General features: G+C 45.0%; 2 protein-coding genes across 3 annotated transcripts in view; one reads left to right on the top strand and one right to left on the bottom strand.

Annotated features, from left to right (window-relative positions):
• The window catches only part of Dtwd1 (DTW domain containing 1), a 128,517-nt gene extending 123,174 nt beyond the window's left edge, over positions 1–5,343 (top strand). Inside the window, exon 8 of one of the 2 annotated variants that reach the window (XM_013010058.1) lies at positions 5,326–5,343. The gene's annotated coding sequence lies outside the window, so the exon portion shown is untranslated. The remainder of the gene's footprint in view (positions 1–5,325) is intronic. The other variant, XM_013010059.1, reaches the window with a different exon arrangement.
• Positions 5,344–13,600: 8,257 nt separating this feature from the next.
• The window catches only part of Atp8b4 (ATPase, class I, type 8B, member 4), a 102,332-nt gene continuing 99,976 nt past the window's right edge, over positions 13,601–15,956 (bottom strand). The window contains exon 26 of the mRNA XM_013009961.1: positions 13,601–14,574. Within this exon, the coding sequence (XP_012865415.1) occupies positions 14,293–14,574 (282 nt within the window). The 3' untranslated portion in view covers positions 13,601–14,292. The remainder of the gene's footprint in view (positions 14,575–15,956) is intronic.

Here is a 15,956-nt window from a genome sequence, read left to right as displayed (position 1 = left end):
GTGGCTGAAGTGGTAGAGTGCTAGCCTTGAGCTGAAGAGCTGAGGGACAGCGCGCAGGCCCCAGAGTTCAGGCCCCATGACCAGACCCCCCCACCACCCGCAAAAAGAAAAGAATTCAAGGTATATCCTACAAAATTGAGAAAAGCAAGGGGAAAGATGGGTTGGGAGGAGGGTGAGAATGTGGAAAGATGCATTGATCAAGATGCATTGGATTCATAAACTGCTTTGTTAAATTGCAACTCCTTTGTACAAGTACTTAAATGAATGAATGAATGAAAAAGAACAAATGGTTCTTAAGGACCACCAGTTAACCTAGTTCAAGTGCACAGTGGTTTTTGTTTTCCTTTCCCCCCGCCCCCAGTCCTGGGGCTTGAACTCAGGGCCTGGGCACTGTCCCTGAGCTTCTTTTGTTCAAGGCTAGCACGCTAACACTTGAGCCATAGTTCTACTTCCAGCTTTTTCTGTGTACGTGGTACTGAGGAATGGAACCCAGGGCTTCATGCATGCTAGGCAAGCACTCTACCCACTAAGCCACATTCCCAGCCCGTGCACAGTGATTTTTAAGGACTAGTATTTGCTATTACTTTATGGGTTTGGCCAATGCCTGTTATATATCCTTAATCTGTGACTAAGATGAGAAGGTGCCACTTCCCAACTGGGGAACCACATTTTCCTTGATTCCTCTCCAGGCATGTGGTTTGAGTTACCTTGGCCTGAAACAGCAACCAGAACTCAATCCGTGCTGTGTCTATAGGAACCACTCACAGGTTTACATATGGAACCTTGTCTGCTCAGCTCTGGGGGACAGGTGGGGTGTAACCAGCAGCACTTCTCTCAAGTGCCAGACTTCAGGAAGAGTCCATTGCTTCCTCCCACAAGGTGTTTCCAATAACACGGGCGCGCTTCCTTCTTTAGAGCTCAAACAAATACAGATTGATGATGTCATGACGTTGCAGAGAAGTTGGGGTGGCAAACTGTTTTCAAATGTCCTCTGTGTACTCGTCTGTTGCCCATCTGGATAGACTGTCACGGGGAGGGTAGACATGTATTGGAAAGGAAGAAGAACACCCATCAGCTTGGCTTTTCAGACCAGTGTGTGGGGCAGGGTCTGCTTGGCTAGATTCTAGACCCTCGGGGTTTGAAGAGACGTGAAAGTGCAACCATGCCTATATTATAGATGAGGGCATGGAGCCCAAGTCAGTCCAATCCACTGTATTTTTCTGGACTATTCCATTCTACACATCCATCCCACCAATTAAACTCATGTCTACCCACAGGTGGTTGATGCTTTCTTTACAGCAGTAGTTCTCATCCTGGATTCCTGTATGAACTCCAGGTGTGTTTCAAAAATTCCTGTCACCCAGGTTTCAGATCTGAGAGGTATGAGACCATAGCACAGAGAGTCTCAAGAGCTAATATTCCACCTACTATTCATGGAGTTAAGAGCCACTACTTACGTAAAGGATGAAAAGGCTGGAAAGAACACATTTCCTTCCTTCTAGGAGGCCATGAGGAAGCAGACAATATGTAGTTAACTCTAGTGTTAGAATGAAACTGTGGCCCTGACCCCATTATCCAATCTACAGAGAACTAACCTGGATTAAAACAGTGTTCTTCTGCCTCTAAGCAGCGCTTGCTTACCTTTCCAGGCCTATCTCCCATCACTCATCTTCCAAAAGGCCTCAGTTAATTGGATTCTACATTTGGCTGGCTCATGTACCTTTTCTCCCTGAACTGCTGCCAGGCCCACAAATTGTAGCACAATGATATGCTATTTCTCTTGTTACGCCATAGGAATAATGAAATGAAAGCTTCCTCTTGTGCAGGTCATACCACATGCCAGCCACTCTGCTTTGTTTTCCCCCTGAATTTCCACCAACTTTCTCAGGAGTTCTACAGTACTGATGCTAACATATCCATTGTCTAGATTAGGATTAGAAAACGGAAACTCAATGGGTGTCAAGTCTTGCCTCAAAATAGACAGCTGATAAGGACCTACTAATGTAGGTCAGCAGGTCCTCGAAATTCCTTGCTTATTTAATGTTTAATAAATAATAGTTCCGATAACTGTTGGGCAGTGTAAACTTCGTGCGTGTGCCAGTCTTGGAGCTTGATCTCAGAGCCTGAGCACTGTCTCTGAGCTTTATCTACTCAAGGCTAGCACTATAACTCTTGAGCCACAGCTCCACTTCTGGCCTTTTGGTAGTAAATTGGAGATAAGAGTCTCACCAACTTTCCTACCTTGCGCTGGCTTTGATCTGTGATCCTCAGATCTCAACCTCATGAGGACCTAGAAGAGTAAGCCACTGGCACCCAACTGAAAACTTTTTTTTTTTAATGTCCATCCTCTTATTTAATCCTTACTACAGCCTCACACTCTCTGCTCTCTTCGGCAAGTCACAGAATGAAGTCTGAGGAAAAAATGAAGTAAAATGCTTAAAAATCTCATTCCCCTAGCCAGGAATCCAGGTATTTGGATGTCAAGTACACAGCCATTTCCACTGTTCACATAAGCCACGTACCAGCCCCTGCTCTTCACTGACCCAGTACTCTTAAGAGCATCTAGATGACTTTTGATGGTGCTCCTAAATGCCCTGCTGATAACCACACATGCGAGCTGCTGCTGCTTTATTCATTGATTTTTTTTAAAAAATCAAGAAGTAGTAAGGATATCCTAATGAAGCATCTGAGCTCTAAGGACTTAGAGAACAAAACCTCAGCAGTTCTTTGGGTTGGAAAGATATACTGAGGAGGCTTAACTGCAGGTTCTTTTTCGTGAGATATCCAAGTGACTGATTTGGAAAAAGGAGGATAAAAGTCCTCTTCACTCATTGTTTTTAAAGGCATGAACCTCAGCTATCTGTCTACACCAGCTCACTGCAGCAGAAGCAGTAGAGATTGCTGTGACCTATTCATGACTCTGGCGGGGCCCCATGGCCCCCATGGAAGGGGTACAGAAGGGGTAGACCCCCCTCTGCTCAGTTTCCATCCCAGGCATCTGCCTATGCCATCGAACTGCTTTTTTTTGTTTATTTAGTCATATCCTACCTCATTTTCCAAAGGAGTCAGAGCAGCTTACATCATGAACGGATAGAACAAGCGATGATAAAATATAAAGAAGTACATTTAACCAAGGCTGGGGAAAACTTAAGTATAAAAGTCCTGTCCAAGGAAAAATACTTTATTAGTCAGAAAGGAAACAACTGCCCAAATCCCTGAAGACTGCAGCATATTGGAAATAGATCTTGTGTGCATATGGTTGAGTGGATGAAGTATTTTTTAAGGGCTAAATAACTCCTGTGGGGTTTCCCTCCCATACTGGATATCGACCCAGAAGAATGATTAAAGCAATGAAACTATAGAATTGATTCCCAGGATGTGGTCAGCACACAATATCCAAGCATCATTGCTCAAATGGTATCTGGGTTTTCCAAGGATAAGTTGCCAAAATGAACACATCAGTGCTTTGTACAGAACAGAACTTTTATTTCAACAGTAAGTCTGAATCATGACCATTCATTCATTTAACAAGTACAGTGACAATAAATTATCTGCAAGGCACTGCTGTGTAATATACTGGAAACACAAAGATAAATGAAACGTGGATCCTTTCCTATTGGACTTCCCTGTCTTTATAAGCAGATGAGCTTGTAAATCTATAACCAGCACAATAGTAACAAGTGTGGTTACAAAGGTAGACATGGGGTGGTAGGAGGTAGGAGCAAAGATGGAAACAGTCACTTCATTGCGACTAGGGGCTATACCTTAACGTGTAATCCAGTCCAGTGACAAGGACACAGAGGTCTGGCATTGGAGGAACAGTCCTTATTCAAATGAGCCTCAGGGAGTCATAGACCAAAAGGACGTAGAAGTGTCTATGGTTTTGCTTAATGGTTCCCTAGCTTTTGATTTGTTTGTAAAGAGAAATAAGACCAGTAAAAAGCAGCAGTCAGCTCCAAAAAATGGTGGCCATCCAGAACACAATGGAAGACTGAAAGGAAATCCTATAGCAAATATTTTGCAACATCCTGGGCCGTGAGACTATTTCCTTGAAATAACAAAAGCATATTATTCTTGGCAGTTCTCTACATGATACGAAAGGGCCTGAAGGATGGAAATCAACTTTCTAATCATAGAGGTTTTAATGGATGCATCTGTTTAAACCTCCTGTTACCAAATAAAGACAAAAAAATCTAGCAGGTTAAGAGAGATTGAAAGTAGCAAGTTTATCTGCAAATGCTCTACCAAAAGCTGCAAACCAATAGCTAAAAGTGGTCAAGTATTTCAACCCTTCAGAGCCCCTGTGCCTAGCTAAAAGATATGGATTATCTATTTCTGGCTAAGATTAATCTAGTGCTATATATATGAATGAATATATATATTCAATATATATTCTCTCTCCCTCTCCCTCCCTCCCTCCCTCCCTCCCTCCCTCTTTCTCTCTCTCTCTCTCTCTCTCTCTCTCTATCTATCTATCTATCTATATCTATCTATATAAATTCATTCTGGCCATTGGGGCATGAGTTCCAACAACCCCAGTGAAGACTTGAAACCACATATAGTACCAACACCTAGACAAAGGACAAACTTAGGAATTGATTCTTTTTGGCAAATTCCATTAATATTTGGGGCCATGGTTGGCCCTGAGTAACCAGGACACAGAAAGCAAAGCCACAGATAATGAACTGCTGTAGTATAAATGCTGAGGAATTTTTAAAGTCATGTACAGATTATCAACTTTAATACTAGAATTGATTGGGATTGATTCCAGAATATGGGTCTGGAAAACCCCAAAGCCTTGTTCACAATGGACAGCTACACCTAGAGTTGTCTCAAGATTAAATACTACCGTTTAAAAAATACTTAACTTTTTCCCTTGATACTGTCTCACCAATGGGGAAATGGAAAAACATGAAAGGAAGAATAAGCTCAGATGTACAGAAGGCTGTTCAGTGTGCCAGGGAATCAGATAAAAAGCAGAGCCCCAATGGGAAGTGTGTACATTTGTGACCAAAACCAAGTCACCAGGACCTATGAAGCCTGAGTGCAAACCCAAAGCATCCATGAGAAGATGGTACGGAGTGAAGAGTACAGGCTCCAGAGAAACAGGCTTCCAGGTTTTCTGCCCAACTCCTCCACTGTAATCTTTGAACGAGCTGATTTTTGTCTATCTCACTTGAAAAAGGGGGGAAATAATGCTACCCACCTCTCTGGGTTGTGGTTAGACCTGAGTGAGACAATGCATGTGAGGCTTGCTTAAGCATGCTGTACTTAGAACTGCTCAGAACCCTTCAGGTAATGTACAACAATCTCTATTCGTTGTAGATGCAGAAGGGTACGTTCACGACAAGCCAGCCACCTTACCATCTCTATTTTCCACATGAGGAAGTGGAGTTGGAGACTATGAGTGTCTACTACACCGTTCCAGAGATGATGAATGGTCTTTGTGATGGCCATGTCCTGCCGTCTTGACCTGGAGGTATAGTGTAGATTCTTTTCTTCTTTCCTACAACTCAGCCCATCCATGTGGCTTTCTTCCAATGATTTCCCTTTTTCAACTTCCCACAGTTCCTCGAGTCCCTCCTGTTAACATGGGAGAAAGTCTTGTTTGGTTGCTGGCTTTTGTTCATCAACATTTATGCCAAGCACACTGTGGACTCTCCTACCCTAAACCAAGTGTTAGAGAAACGCTTTGACTCTTTGGAGATGAGTATTGCCAGGATTTGGAAATGCTTTTCGCCTCAGTTTCCACTTTCCCTTACTTTGTCTGCCTTCATATACTCCTTCCCAGATACACACAGAATTCCTAAGGTAAATGAAAACATCGTTGACATCAGGAACTCACATAGACTACTAGACTACAGACTGCTTTATTTTTCTGAGTTTCTTTTTTCTGGTAGTAGTAGGAATTGAACTCACACTTGCTTGCCAAGTACTCTACCACTTGAGCCACACTCCCAGCCCTTTTGTTTTTTTCCCCTTTTTTTCATGCTTTGGTCCAGGTCAGCCTCAAACTGGGATCCAAGTAGCTCAGATGATAGGTGAGCAGCACCATCCCTGGTGACTACAGACTACTTTGAAGACTGTAGACCGAGCATCAATAACAGATGCTATTTAACTTAAAGAAGAGATGATGGCAAAGGATAAAAGAACTTCCATCAGATATTTGAAAATCTATTAGGTGAGAGAGATGCATTCCGTTTCTTCTTCAAGGGCAGAAGCAGGTAATGGTGATTGTGGGAAAGCAGATCTCAGGCCCAGGAAAGGGGCACTTCCCAGCAATGCAGCTATCCAGTCAGGTGCCCGCTGCCTTGAGCTTAGGAGTACAGGCCCACAGGAAACGTCTGAGCCATTTGTAGGGTCCTTCCAAAGGCAATTCCTGTAGAAAGTCAGGAAGTATATGGGCCCTGTCAGAATGCAGGAGTCGCACCTGGAAGAGACAACTGAGGCGGACTTAGAAGACTCATTTTGGTTGGGGAAGGCAGTGGTCGGTGGTGAGAAGATTGCAGACTGGAGCGAAAAAAGATGCTCAAGACCAACCAGCCACCTTGAGACCCCATCTCAGGGCTGCATTCAAAGAAACACAGCTTGGAGCCACCAGGGTAAGGATATGGACGAGGAAAAGGTACTCTGTCTGTTCTTTCTCTTCCTCCTCCTGTGGTGAGACCTCCCCCAGAAACAAGCCCACGGAATGCTTTGGGTCGATCTAGGATGCCATTTTAGAAAAAAGTCCCAGGCCACTTACCAGAAAGCCAAGTAGAAAGCCCAAAAACGTGATAAATGGGAGTTGGGAAGAATGGCTAGCCAGCCTAGAGTAACAGTTGGGGATCTTAGATAAAACACCCTTGGGTTCAGCCTCTTGGACCAATGAATTAAGGACCAATAGGAGAGGGTGAAAAGGAGGAAGAGTTTTAGAGGCAAGGGTTGGGGAATAGAGGGTGGAGTGCACAAGAGCCCCCATGGAAGTTTGGACTAGAGTGACACCGCGTTCATTAGCACTCATTAGAACAAATGGATGTTAGACTGTCAAAGAACTAAGTGGATGTGGGCTGTCTCCCACAGAACCAAGCTGAAAGAAGGGCTGCATGCTTCTGCCTTCCCAAGACAACTCAAGACTGCTCCTGCATCTGTGGACACCCCGCCCTGCAATTCCTTGGATTCTAGTAACTGGGGAGGGCTTGGTTCTTAGTCCCTGATAGAAGCTGTTCTTCTCAAGGCCCCTATGTGGCCACTATTGATGCCGGTTTTCTATATCAGTCTCTTGGCCCTTCCTGCTCTCTGCTGGCCAGAGGCTAAGGTTATTAGAGACAGGAGCCATCGCTCTGAAGTTCATGGTACTTTCTGGTCTCACTCAAAACATTCAGATGTCCTGTCCCGTTTTGTTATCATCTTTGTTATCACCGAGTGGGATTAAGATCTCTCAATCAGTAGAGTACCCCTCCTTTTCAATCCTCAAGTTTGAGAAACCTAGAGCTTCAGCATTCCATCACCTGGGCTCCTGTCCATTCTCCTCTCCAACAATCCAGCTCTATCTAGCTTCCTTGAGCCAGAATTCCACCCCACCCCCAGGACAAGTGAAATTCAGCCTCTGGAATACAAAGCTGTGGTTACTCTTCTGGTAACCACAGCTTGTATTTATTTAGCGTTCCCTGTGAGCCAGGCATATGGCAAGTGTTTTGCAACCAACATTATCTCATCTGATCCTCACAGGAACCATCCCTGCTAGGTAGGGTGGCTGTTTCAGCCAGCTCTGAAGGGAAACTTAAAGAAACTTGTCCTCAGGGGGTCAAGCCAAGGCCTATGACGCCAGCACAGGCTCTCGCTGGTCATACTCCCCTGCCTTCTTCCTGGGTGAGGCTGAAAAGTGAATCAATCTAGGAGGAACTTGTTCATTCTTAAATAGAAGTCATCGATTAGGTTATTTTTTTACCAGAATCAGTCTCAGGGACTGTATAGGCTGGGCTCTGAGAAAGAGGTGATGTTGTGTGAACACTGGCTGTGTGCTGCCCGTGGATGCTCTCTGTGGGCTGCCAGGGAAGACCTGTGTGCAGGAGAGGGGCCTGTGTAGCGGGGCCCTGCGTGCTTCTTAAGTCACGACCCCTCCAGCATGCTTTGTCGAGAGAGCGTGTTTTCCGCTCTGTTCAAATACCTGTGAAGAGTAGTTGCTGTCCAGTCTTTTTTTCATCAGGTATTTTTTTTTAAAAACAACTTCTGTGATCCAATGCCAAGCATTTCATATTTCATATTTTAACATCTCTGAAGTTGGGAATTAATCTTATATCCAACGATGGCTTTACAACTCTAAGTGGTAATATATTTTTTTTATTTTGGAGTAATGTGTACATTCGTGTGCATCTTAACGGATGGCATCTCAGATTCCATGAACATGGTATACACTGTGCACAGGGGAGAGAAGTTAAACTAGAACTTCTTCAAAGGCAAGAGAGAGGAGGAGGAGGAAAAGATGGAGGAGGAGGAAGAAGAAGAGGAGAAAAAAAAATAAATGGAAGTATAAATTCAATCAAAAAAGTATGTCCTGGCCAGGAAGGATGGCTCAGACCTGGTAATCTGTTACTCAGGAGGCAGACCTCAGGAGAAATGTGGTTCAAGACTATCCCAGGCCCTGAACCTGAGACCCTCATCTCAGTCAATAAACTAGGTTTGCTGTTATGCACCTGTAACCTCCGCTACACAGTAGGCATAAATAGGAGGAATACAGCATCAGAGAAGGCATAGGCAAGAACTTGAGTCATGGCTCAATTGGTAGAACACCTGCCTAACTAGTGTAAAATAGTGACTGGAATCCTGTGACTGCAACAGTGCCACGTTAGTTTAAGTCCCAGTCCCACTATTTTTTTTAAAGTATTTCCCTACCACCCCACACTTGACTAAGCCACCAAACTCCCAATCACAATTCTTTACAAACATTTTTTTTTGTTTGTAAAACATAAAACATTCAAGTCAAATAGCATCCGTCGTTTGTTACTTCAGGAAGCAAATTATTAGCTAAGATGGCAAAGTAATACCGAGAAAATATTTTGACCTGCCAAGCAGTATCTTATAGGTTACGTGCTTTTATTTATTTATTTTTATGTATTTTTATTTTTTTATTGTGAAAATACTGTACAGAGGGGTTACAATTACATGGGCAAGATAATGAGTACATTTCTTATCAAGCATTGTAGCCTCCTCCTTTGTTTCCCCTTCCCATCCCTTCCCATCCTCCCCCCTGGTTACGTGCTTTTAAAACTCATTGTTTTTATCTAGTTTGGACTAAGTAGGTATCTCATAAAGAAAAGTACATGCTATCTCATATTTGCCTCAGAAGGCGCTCTGAATATTGCCATGCGGTGAGGCTTGATCAGTGTCATTAGTGACTTATCTCCATTTTCATTCATGTTCACTAATGTTCCTCTCAAATTGATGTCTAATCTGTTTGTCCCTATCCCCCAATCCCTTCATCATGATTCCAGATGCATGTCTTCTTTTCCATTGGTCACGTGATGCAAGTGTCATAGTTATAAGGAAGTTGCAAGATTCTATTCAAACTCTTTCCTGAGGGTGTTCGGCCATCACGCAGGGAGCGGAGAAACATTTGTGACAAGAGGTAGGAAAAGTAGACGGATCATTTCTTCGTTTCCAAGGTAACCATCACCGTTCCCCGCATCCTCCTTCAGTACGGGTTTATTTTTGTATAGGCCCAGGGCTGCAACTTATTAAAAATTTAAACTTGTCCTACGGGAAACCATATTGAGGAGAGCCAGAGAGTTCTAGCCAACTAGTTATCTTTTTTTTTTTTGACCTCTGGACATTTACGTGTGCTGATTTGCATTCTGCAGCAGTTACAGGAATAGATATGCCAGGAAGTTTTGAAATTCAAGGACAGATAGGGCCCATTTCTTGGTTAAGGTTGTAGCTCCAGACCTACAGATTGGCCCAGCAAGGCCCTCCAAATCTTGTGCAATGAGCATTTTGAAATCCATGGGTCATTTCATTCTGGCTTCCAGGAAGCTCAGCAAAAGGCTCAGGCTGGAGAATTGCAAAAGTTTATGATTTCTCACCGAGGAATGAAATGTGACGCAGTAGAGCAAACAGCAGACAGCTAATACCAGATGTTAATATAAAAATTGGAAAATGGTAGCGCCCCCCTCCCCCTCCCCTGCCGTGGTTATCTGACCCCTGACCCACAAAATCCCATCATGGGGTCTGTAAGCCATCATCAGACTGGATTCTTCCACCACTAAACCATTTGCTTAAAAAAAAAACCAGGTAAAATAATGTTTCTGAATCATAATGGATTATTAGATTCTAGCAATCTCTAGGCATTTTGTTTACTGCAGCACAGAATGATGCACTTTATTCCTATACAACCGTAAGTATAGCCTTTTTGGTATGTAGGTTTTTCTAGTGGTTAAATATAACTTCAGGGATGGTGAAGGCCAGGAAGGGAAGACATTTTTTATGTGTTCTGAGAGGGAAAGAGAACACTCAAAACATGCATTTCAAAACATTTCTCCATTTATTCCCCCTTCTTCCCTAAGCCTGCAGGCTTGAGGATTTTTGTAGACAGACTGCTGGGGAAACAAGGTGTGTGGGGAGAGCATGGTATAGATGGAGGAGTGGGGCTTAGAATCTCTAGATTTGGTGTCAGATCTTCCCTGCGATACTAGCAAATCACCCTCCCTGCCCCAACATTCCCTTCCTAACACCGGGCTCAACACGGGTGTGTCGATCGCTTCACAGGGCTGTTGAGAGACAAGAACTCAGAGTAAGCGCACAGTCTGCACAGTGGCCTGTGGTTTTGAAGACCACGGCTCCAGCTCTGTTGTTTCTGCTTAAATTCTGCAGGAGCTGCGGGCCCACAGCCTCCTCCAGGCCCAGGGACAAGGTAGGAAGGATCTTAACACATCCCTTTTCTTACTGAGCATGAGTGTCCCTCTGCTGTTGAGGTTTAAAGCAGTGGTGAAGACGGTGACGTGAAAATGCTGTGGTGAATTGTTAGCAGGAAACAGAGTCTGTTCACCGGATGCTGCTGAAGTGCCACCATGGTCTTCTGTGAGGAGCTCAGAGAGCACCATAGAAAGAGTATCACAGACCAGACGGGCTCAGGACCTGGCCTCAAAGAGAGCATCCAGGGCAAAAACCTAAGACCCTCTCTGAAGTCACTAAAACAAACAGGGCCCCAGGGGCTTGGCTCAGGTAGTGGAATGTCTGCTTAAACACGAGACTCTCTCCTCTCCCTGCCTCTCTCCTCCAATCTTCCCTCTCCCCTCCCCTCCATGACCTTCCTGTTCCCCCTTTGCTCCTCCCCCTTTCCCCCTCCTCCCTTCCTCTCCCCTCCCCTCCCCTCCCCTCCCCATTCTTTTCCCACTTCCCACCCACTCTCATTCCTTTCCCTGCCTCCCTCACCTCCATTCTCCCCTCCCCCATCTACCCCAACCCTTCCTTTCCCCTCCTCCCTCCAATCCCCTCTCAACTCCCAATTCCCTTCCCCTCTCCTGTTCTCCCCACCCATCACCTCTCCAGTCCCCTCTTCCCTCCCTCCTCATTCTCCTCTTCTCCCCCCTCCCCTCCTCTTTCCCCTCCCTCCCCTTCCCCCACTCTCTTCTCTTGCCTTCATAGCTATGTATATCTGTAGGCAGATGAAGGGAGCCGCCTAGGAATACAATTTGCGGTTGATTATGATTGTTCATAGTCCTAAATCTAGTGGGGAAAGGGGAGAGGTTTTTTTTTTCCCCCAAAATCAATGCCATTTTATGAAATTCAATTTTATTCTCCAGTGTCTCTCCATCCCCACCCACCCCCTTAGACTGTGCATCTTCAGGTTCAAAGTAATCCCTGGCAGTTGGAATTGAATGATCTCTCTCTGGGCCTGTGAGCTTATTTGGGTCTCATGGGACCAAAGAAAACTGATAGTATGAGTGATTGTGAGAGAAGCACATTATCTGTGATAAATAGCCTTGTTTAATTGGAACCGAATTTGCAAAATTGGACCATTTCTAATCTTTCCCATCCATTATAGCTCCAACTGGTTCATTTCATGCTTGACTGTGACCCTAAGAATGACGTACATTTTCCTCCAGTATGAAGAAAAGAAATCATAGATCAGTGTAACAGAAAGTTGTCCCAATGTATCCCCAATAGAGAAGAGATAAAACATCAAACACCAGTAGTGCCAAAACATTTACTGAAAATTTTCTAACTTTTTCTCAAAGAATATTACAAAAAGCAAGTAAAATTGATGACAAGTTACACACTAGAAAATAACTTTTCTTTAAGGGCGGGCTTCTAGGGAGAGGCAAAGGAAATAGGTAGAAACATTTTTCTATGGTTAAAATACTAGATTAGGCTATTTTATACATAACTCATTTGGATCCATTTACAGGGGGGAAAATATGTCCCAGGCTTGGAAATTAAAGCCAAAGAAAGATTGTGATCTACAATAAATAGGCTAGTTTCTTGTCCACCAAGCCTGTTTACAAAGATCAGCGTACTATTGGGAAAGTTAGCTTTTTGTTTAACCAGTAGCTCAACACCAACCAGATTAAGGAAGATGTAAAACTATAGGGTTGATTTGTAGGAAAGAAATAAGGCACGGTGATTGGCTTTTTTGCTTTCTTCTCAGGTTATAGTTTTGTTTCCCTGTAGGATACCAGATGTAAATCTCACATAGCGATCTCATGTCATCAAAGCTTTCCCGCTGATGACTGAGATTCCAGTTCTCCAGGTTCTCTTCAACTTGCTGTACCATGCTGAACGCATTAACTGAAATCTAACTTGTGTGCTCATAGGAGAGTTATGTTTTTAACGGCTTGAGAATCTGTGCTTTGACAACCATGAGGTAGGAAGTACATTTATGGAGGAAAATCTGAATCACGGAGAAGGCACATTCCCTGGACAGCTTTTAAGGTAAGAAATGATGGAGCTGGGATTTGAACACAAATCCACCTAAAAGTCTTTTGCAAGAAACTCACTAGTCAACTCACAAGGACACTAAAAATTTGGACTAGAATGACTCAAAAAAAAGCAGCTACAAATGTAGATGTGCTTGAGTTATAAATGTGACAGGGATATCCAAAGTGACTATATTTATGTTAAAACTGACTTCATTTCACTTATCAAGTTTCAAAAACTGGAAATGTTGAAAGTGTCCATAGATCATGTGGAATACCATTACTGTTAATTTTTTTTTTTTGCCAGTCCTGGGGCTTGAACTCAGGGCCCGGGCACGGTCCCTGTGCTGCTTTTACCTCAAGGCTAGCACTCTGCCAGTCGAGCCACAGTGCCACTTCCGGCTTTTTCTGTGTATGTGGTGCTGAGGAATGGAATCCAGGGCTGCATGTATACGAGGCAAGCACTCTACCACTCAGCTGCATTCCCAGCCTATTAATTTTTTTTTCTAGTTCTGGGATTTGAATTCAAGGGCTTTGTACTTGCTTAGCCTAATGCTCTACCACTGAGCCATACCTCCAGCCCAGTTTCTTGCTGGTTATTTTGGAGACAGAGTATCTTAGAAGTTTTTGCCCAGGCTGACTTTAAAACTGTGACTCTGAATTTCAGCCTTCTTCAAGCCAAGGGTACAGTGCCCCAACTACATGTTAAACTCTAATGCTCGGCTGATTCCATGGGGCCTGAATGGAACAGTCCTGGACAAATTACTCCTGAGATGGTATAAAGGACAGATGAAACATTTTAGATTATTTTCTAGAGAGCCTCTGTGACAGAATCTGACAGCTAATTGAATAACCAAATTAGCAGCCTATACTTCTGTATAAATGCTCAGTCCATTGTATCCCTAGACTGACAGAAAAAGAAGACCAATAGGTCTTTTTGTTCTTCAAGTAGGCAAGCAGTGTGTCCCTGGCTTTACGGACAGGTTTCAAGCTAGAATGGCATGTGGCATGTGAGCACCGTAGCTCACACCTACCGTCACATGCGCTTACCCCGAACATCTGGGGACAGGCTACTCTACACACACAGTGTCTTTATCAATGAGTGTTGCTTTTGGGGAGGTTCAGCTCCACATCCTTTTATCCACCTGAGGTGCCGTGGTGTCTAAGCAGATGGACACAGGTGGTGGTTTGCATCACTTGGTGTCTAGGTTGGTAAAAGTCCACGCTTGTACTGGGAGGCTTTGTTCTACCAAATCACAAATTGGAGAGTGGCCACCTGTCCTGGCTGCCTGTGGAGCCCAGCTCTACCTGACAGATACGGGCACCTGGTCCTCCAGCCGCTGAAGCTGAGCTCCAGGGGAAGGGAAAGACAACTCTGTGGTTCCCAGTTCATCTGGGTTCACAGTTTCACTGGTATATCCTGACCAAAGCCGCTCGCTGCGTCTGTGGTTTTCTTCCATACATTTTCCATCCGGCTCGGGCTACTATCAGGCATGTTTTCCAGCCCTGATGTTGGGGGTGGGGCTTTCGCACGCATATTTTTTCCAGATGTGATCAGCTCTCCGTAGCCTTCTTGGTGAGCGAAGGCGTAGCCAGATCTTCTTGAGCTCAACCTGCGGGTCTGAGGTCTTCGGCTCCTTGGAGGCCTGGTCTTCCTTTGTGCCTTCTGCCAATGGCGGATCTGGAAAGGAGCAGACCCAGGGAGGGGTGAGCCAAGGAAACCACACCAGCCATGACAGGACGCTCACCTTCACTACACCGGGAAGTCGTGGCTAGAAAGCCAGCATGGTTTCCCCCTAGGTTCTAATCTGTTTTCATTCCTACTGACAAACTACCAAACACAAAATATTTGGGTAGAATTGCACGGTGTCTGCAGCTCATACAACTTGATTATAGAGGAGCATTCCCCCACTCCAGAGGTGGGTCTAGAACTCAAGGCCTCTTGCTGGCTGGGAACATACTTTTCATACAGAAAGGTTTGCTAACATCACCATCCAGGCCCAACACAAACGTTCTTAGGACCATTCTCTCCCAACAGTTTTCTCTGGTCATGGGTCTCTGGACCCAGGAGTCATCAGTAACTGAAGTTGGCAGCTCATGATGGTAATCCTAGCTACTCAGGAGGCCAGTCCAGAACAAAAAGTCTGCAAGACTTCCATCTCCCGTTAACCAGCAGAATTTCAGACTGGAGGCATTGCTTAAGTGGTAGGGTATCAACCTCTCAACCGTGAGCAAGACAGCTGAGGGAGAGCTCAAGGCCCTCAGGCTAAAAGGGGAGAGGGAGATGGAGGAGAGGGGGAAAAAAAAGGAAGGAGGAGAGAGAGAGGGAAACAGAGCATGGGTGCATGAGAGAGAAATGACAGGGAGGGGAGAGCATAAAGAAGAGAAGATGGGAAGAGGGAGAGAAGAAGGGAGGGAAGAGGGGGAGAGGGAGATAACAAGGAAAAAGAGAGAATAGAGAAAGATGTGGGGGAGATGAAGGGAGGAGGGAGGGAGAGAGATGGAGGGAGAAAGGGAGGGAAGAGAGGCAGGGAGGGGGAAGGGGAGTAAGTAGGTTGGGGGAAGGAGAGGAAGGTAAGAGAAAGGTTGGGAGAGTAGAAAGAGGGGGGAGGAGAGAGGGACAGAGGGGGCCTGGAGAGGAGGGAAGAGGAACAAGGAAGAGAAGTAGAGGGGGAGGGAAGAGAAAGGTGGGGAGAGAAGGGGGCCTAGAGAGGGGAGAGAGAGGTAGAGGGGCATGGAGGGAGGGGGAAGGAGAGGAAGGAAGAATGGAGGGGAGGGAAGAGAAAGGTGGGAGGGGTGAAGTGGGGGGAGAGGGGAAGAGGAAGGGAAGAGAAAGGTTGGGGGAGGGGTAGAATGGGGAAGAGAGGATGGGGGGAGGGGGAAGAGAGAAGAGGAATAAAGGAGGAAAGAAAAGTGGGAAGAGGAAGACGGGAAGAGAAAGGTGGGGAGGGGTGGAGTGGGGAAGAGGGAGAGGAGGAGGGAGAAAGGTAAAGAGGAGAGAAGGGAGAGAGGTGGGAAGAGGGGGAGGAAAAGTGGGGAAAGGTAGAAAGAGATGAGAGAAGG

The sequence above is a fragment of the Dipodomys ordii genome, unplaced genomic scaffold, assembly GCF_000151885.1.
Source record: "Dipodomys ordii isolate 6190 unplaced genomic scaffold, Dord_2.0 Scaffold11, whole genome shotgun sequence".
Taxonomy (NCBI): domain Eukaryota; kingdom Metazoa; phylum Chordata; class Mammalia; order Rodentia; family Heteromyidae; genus Dipodomys; species Dipodomys ordii.
Note: the sequence above shows the minus strand (reverse complement) of the source record. Positions and strands in the feature narration are given on the sequence as shown.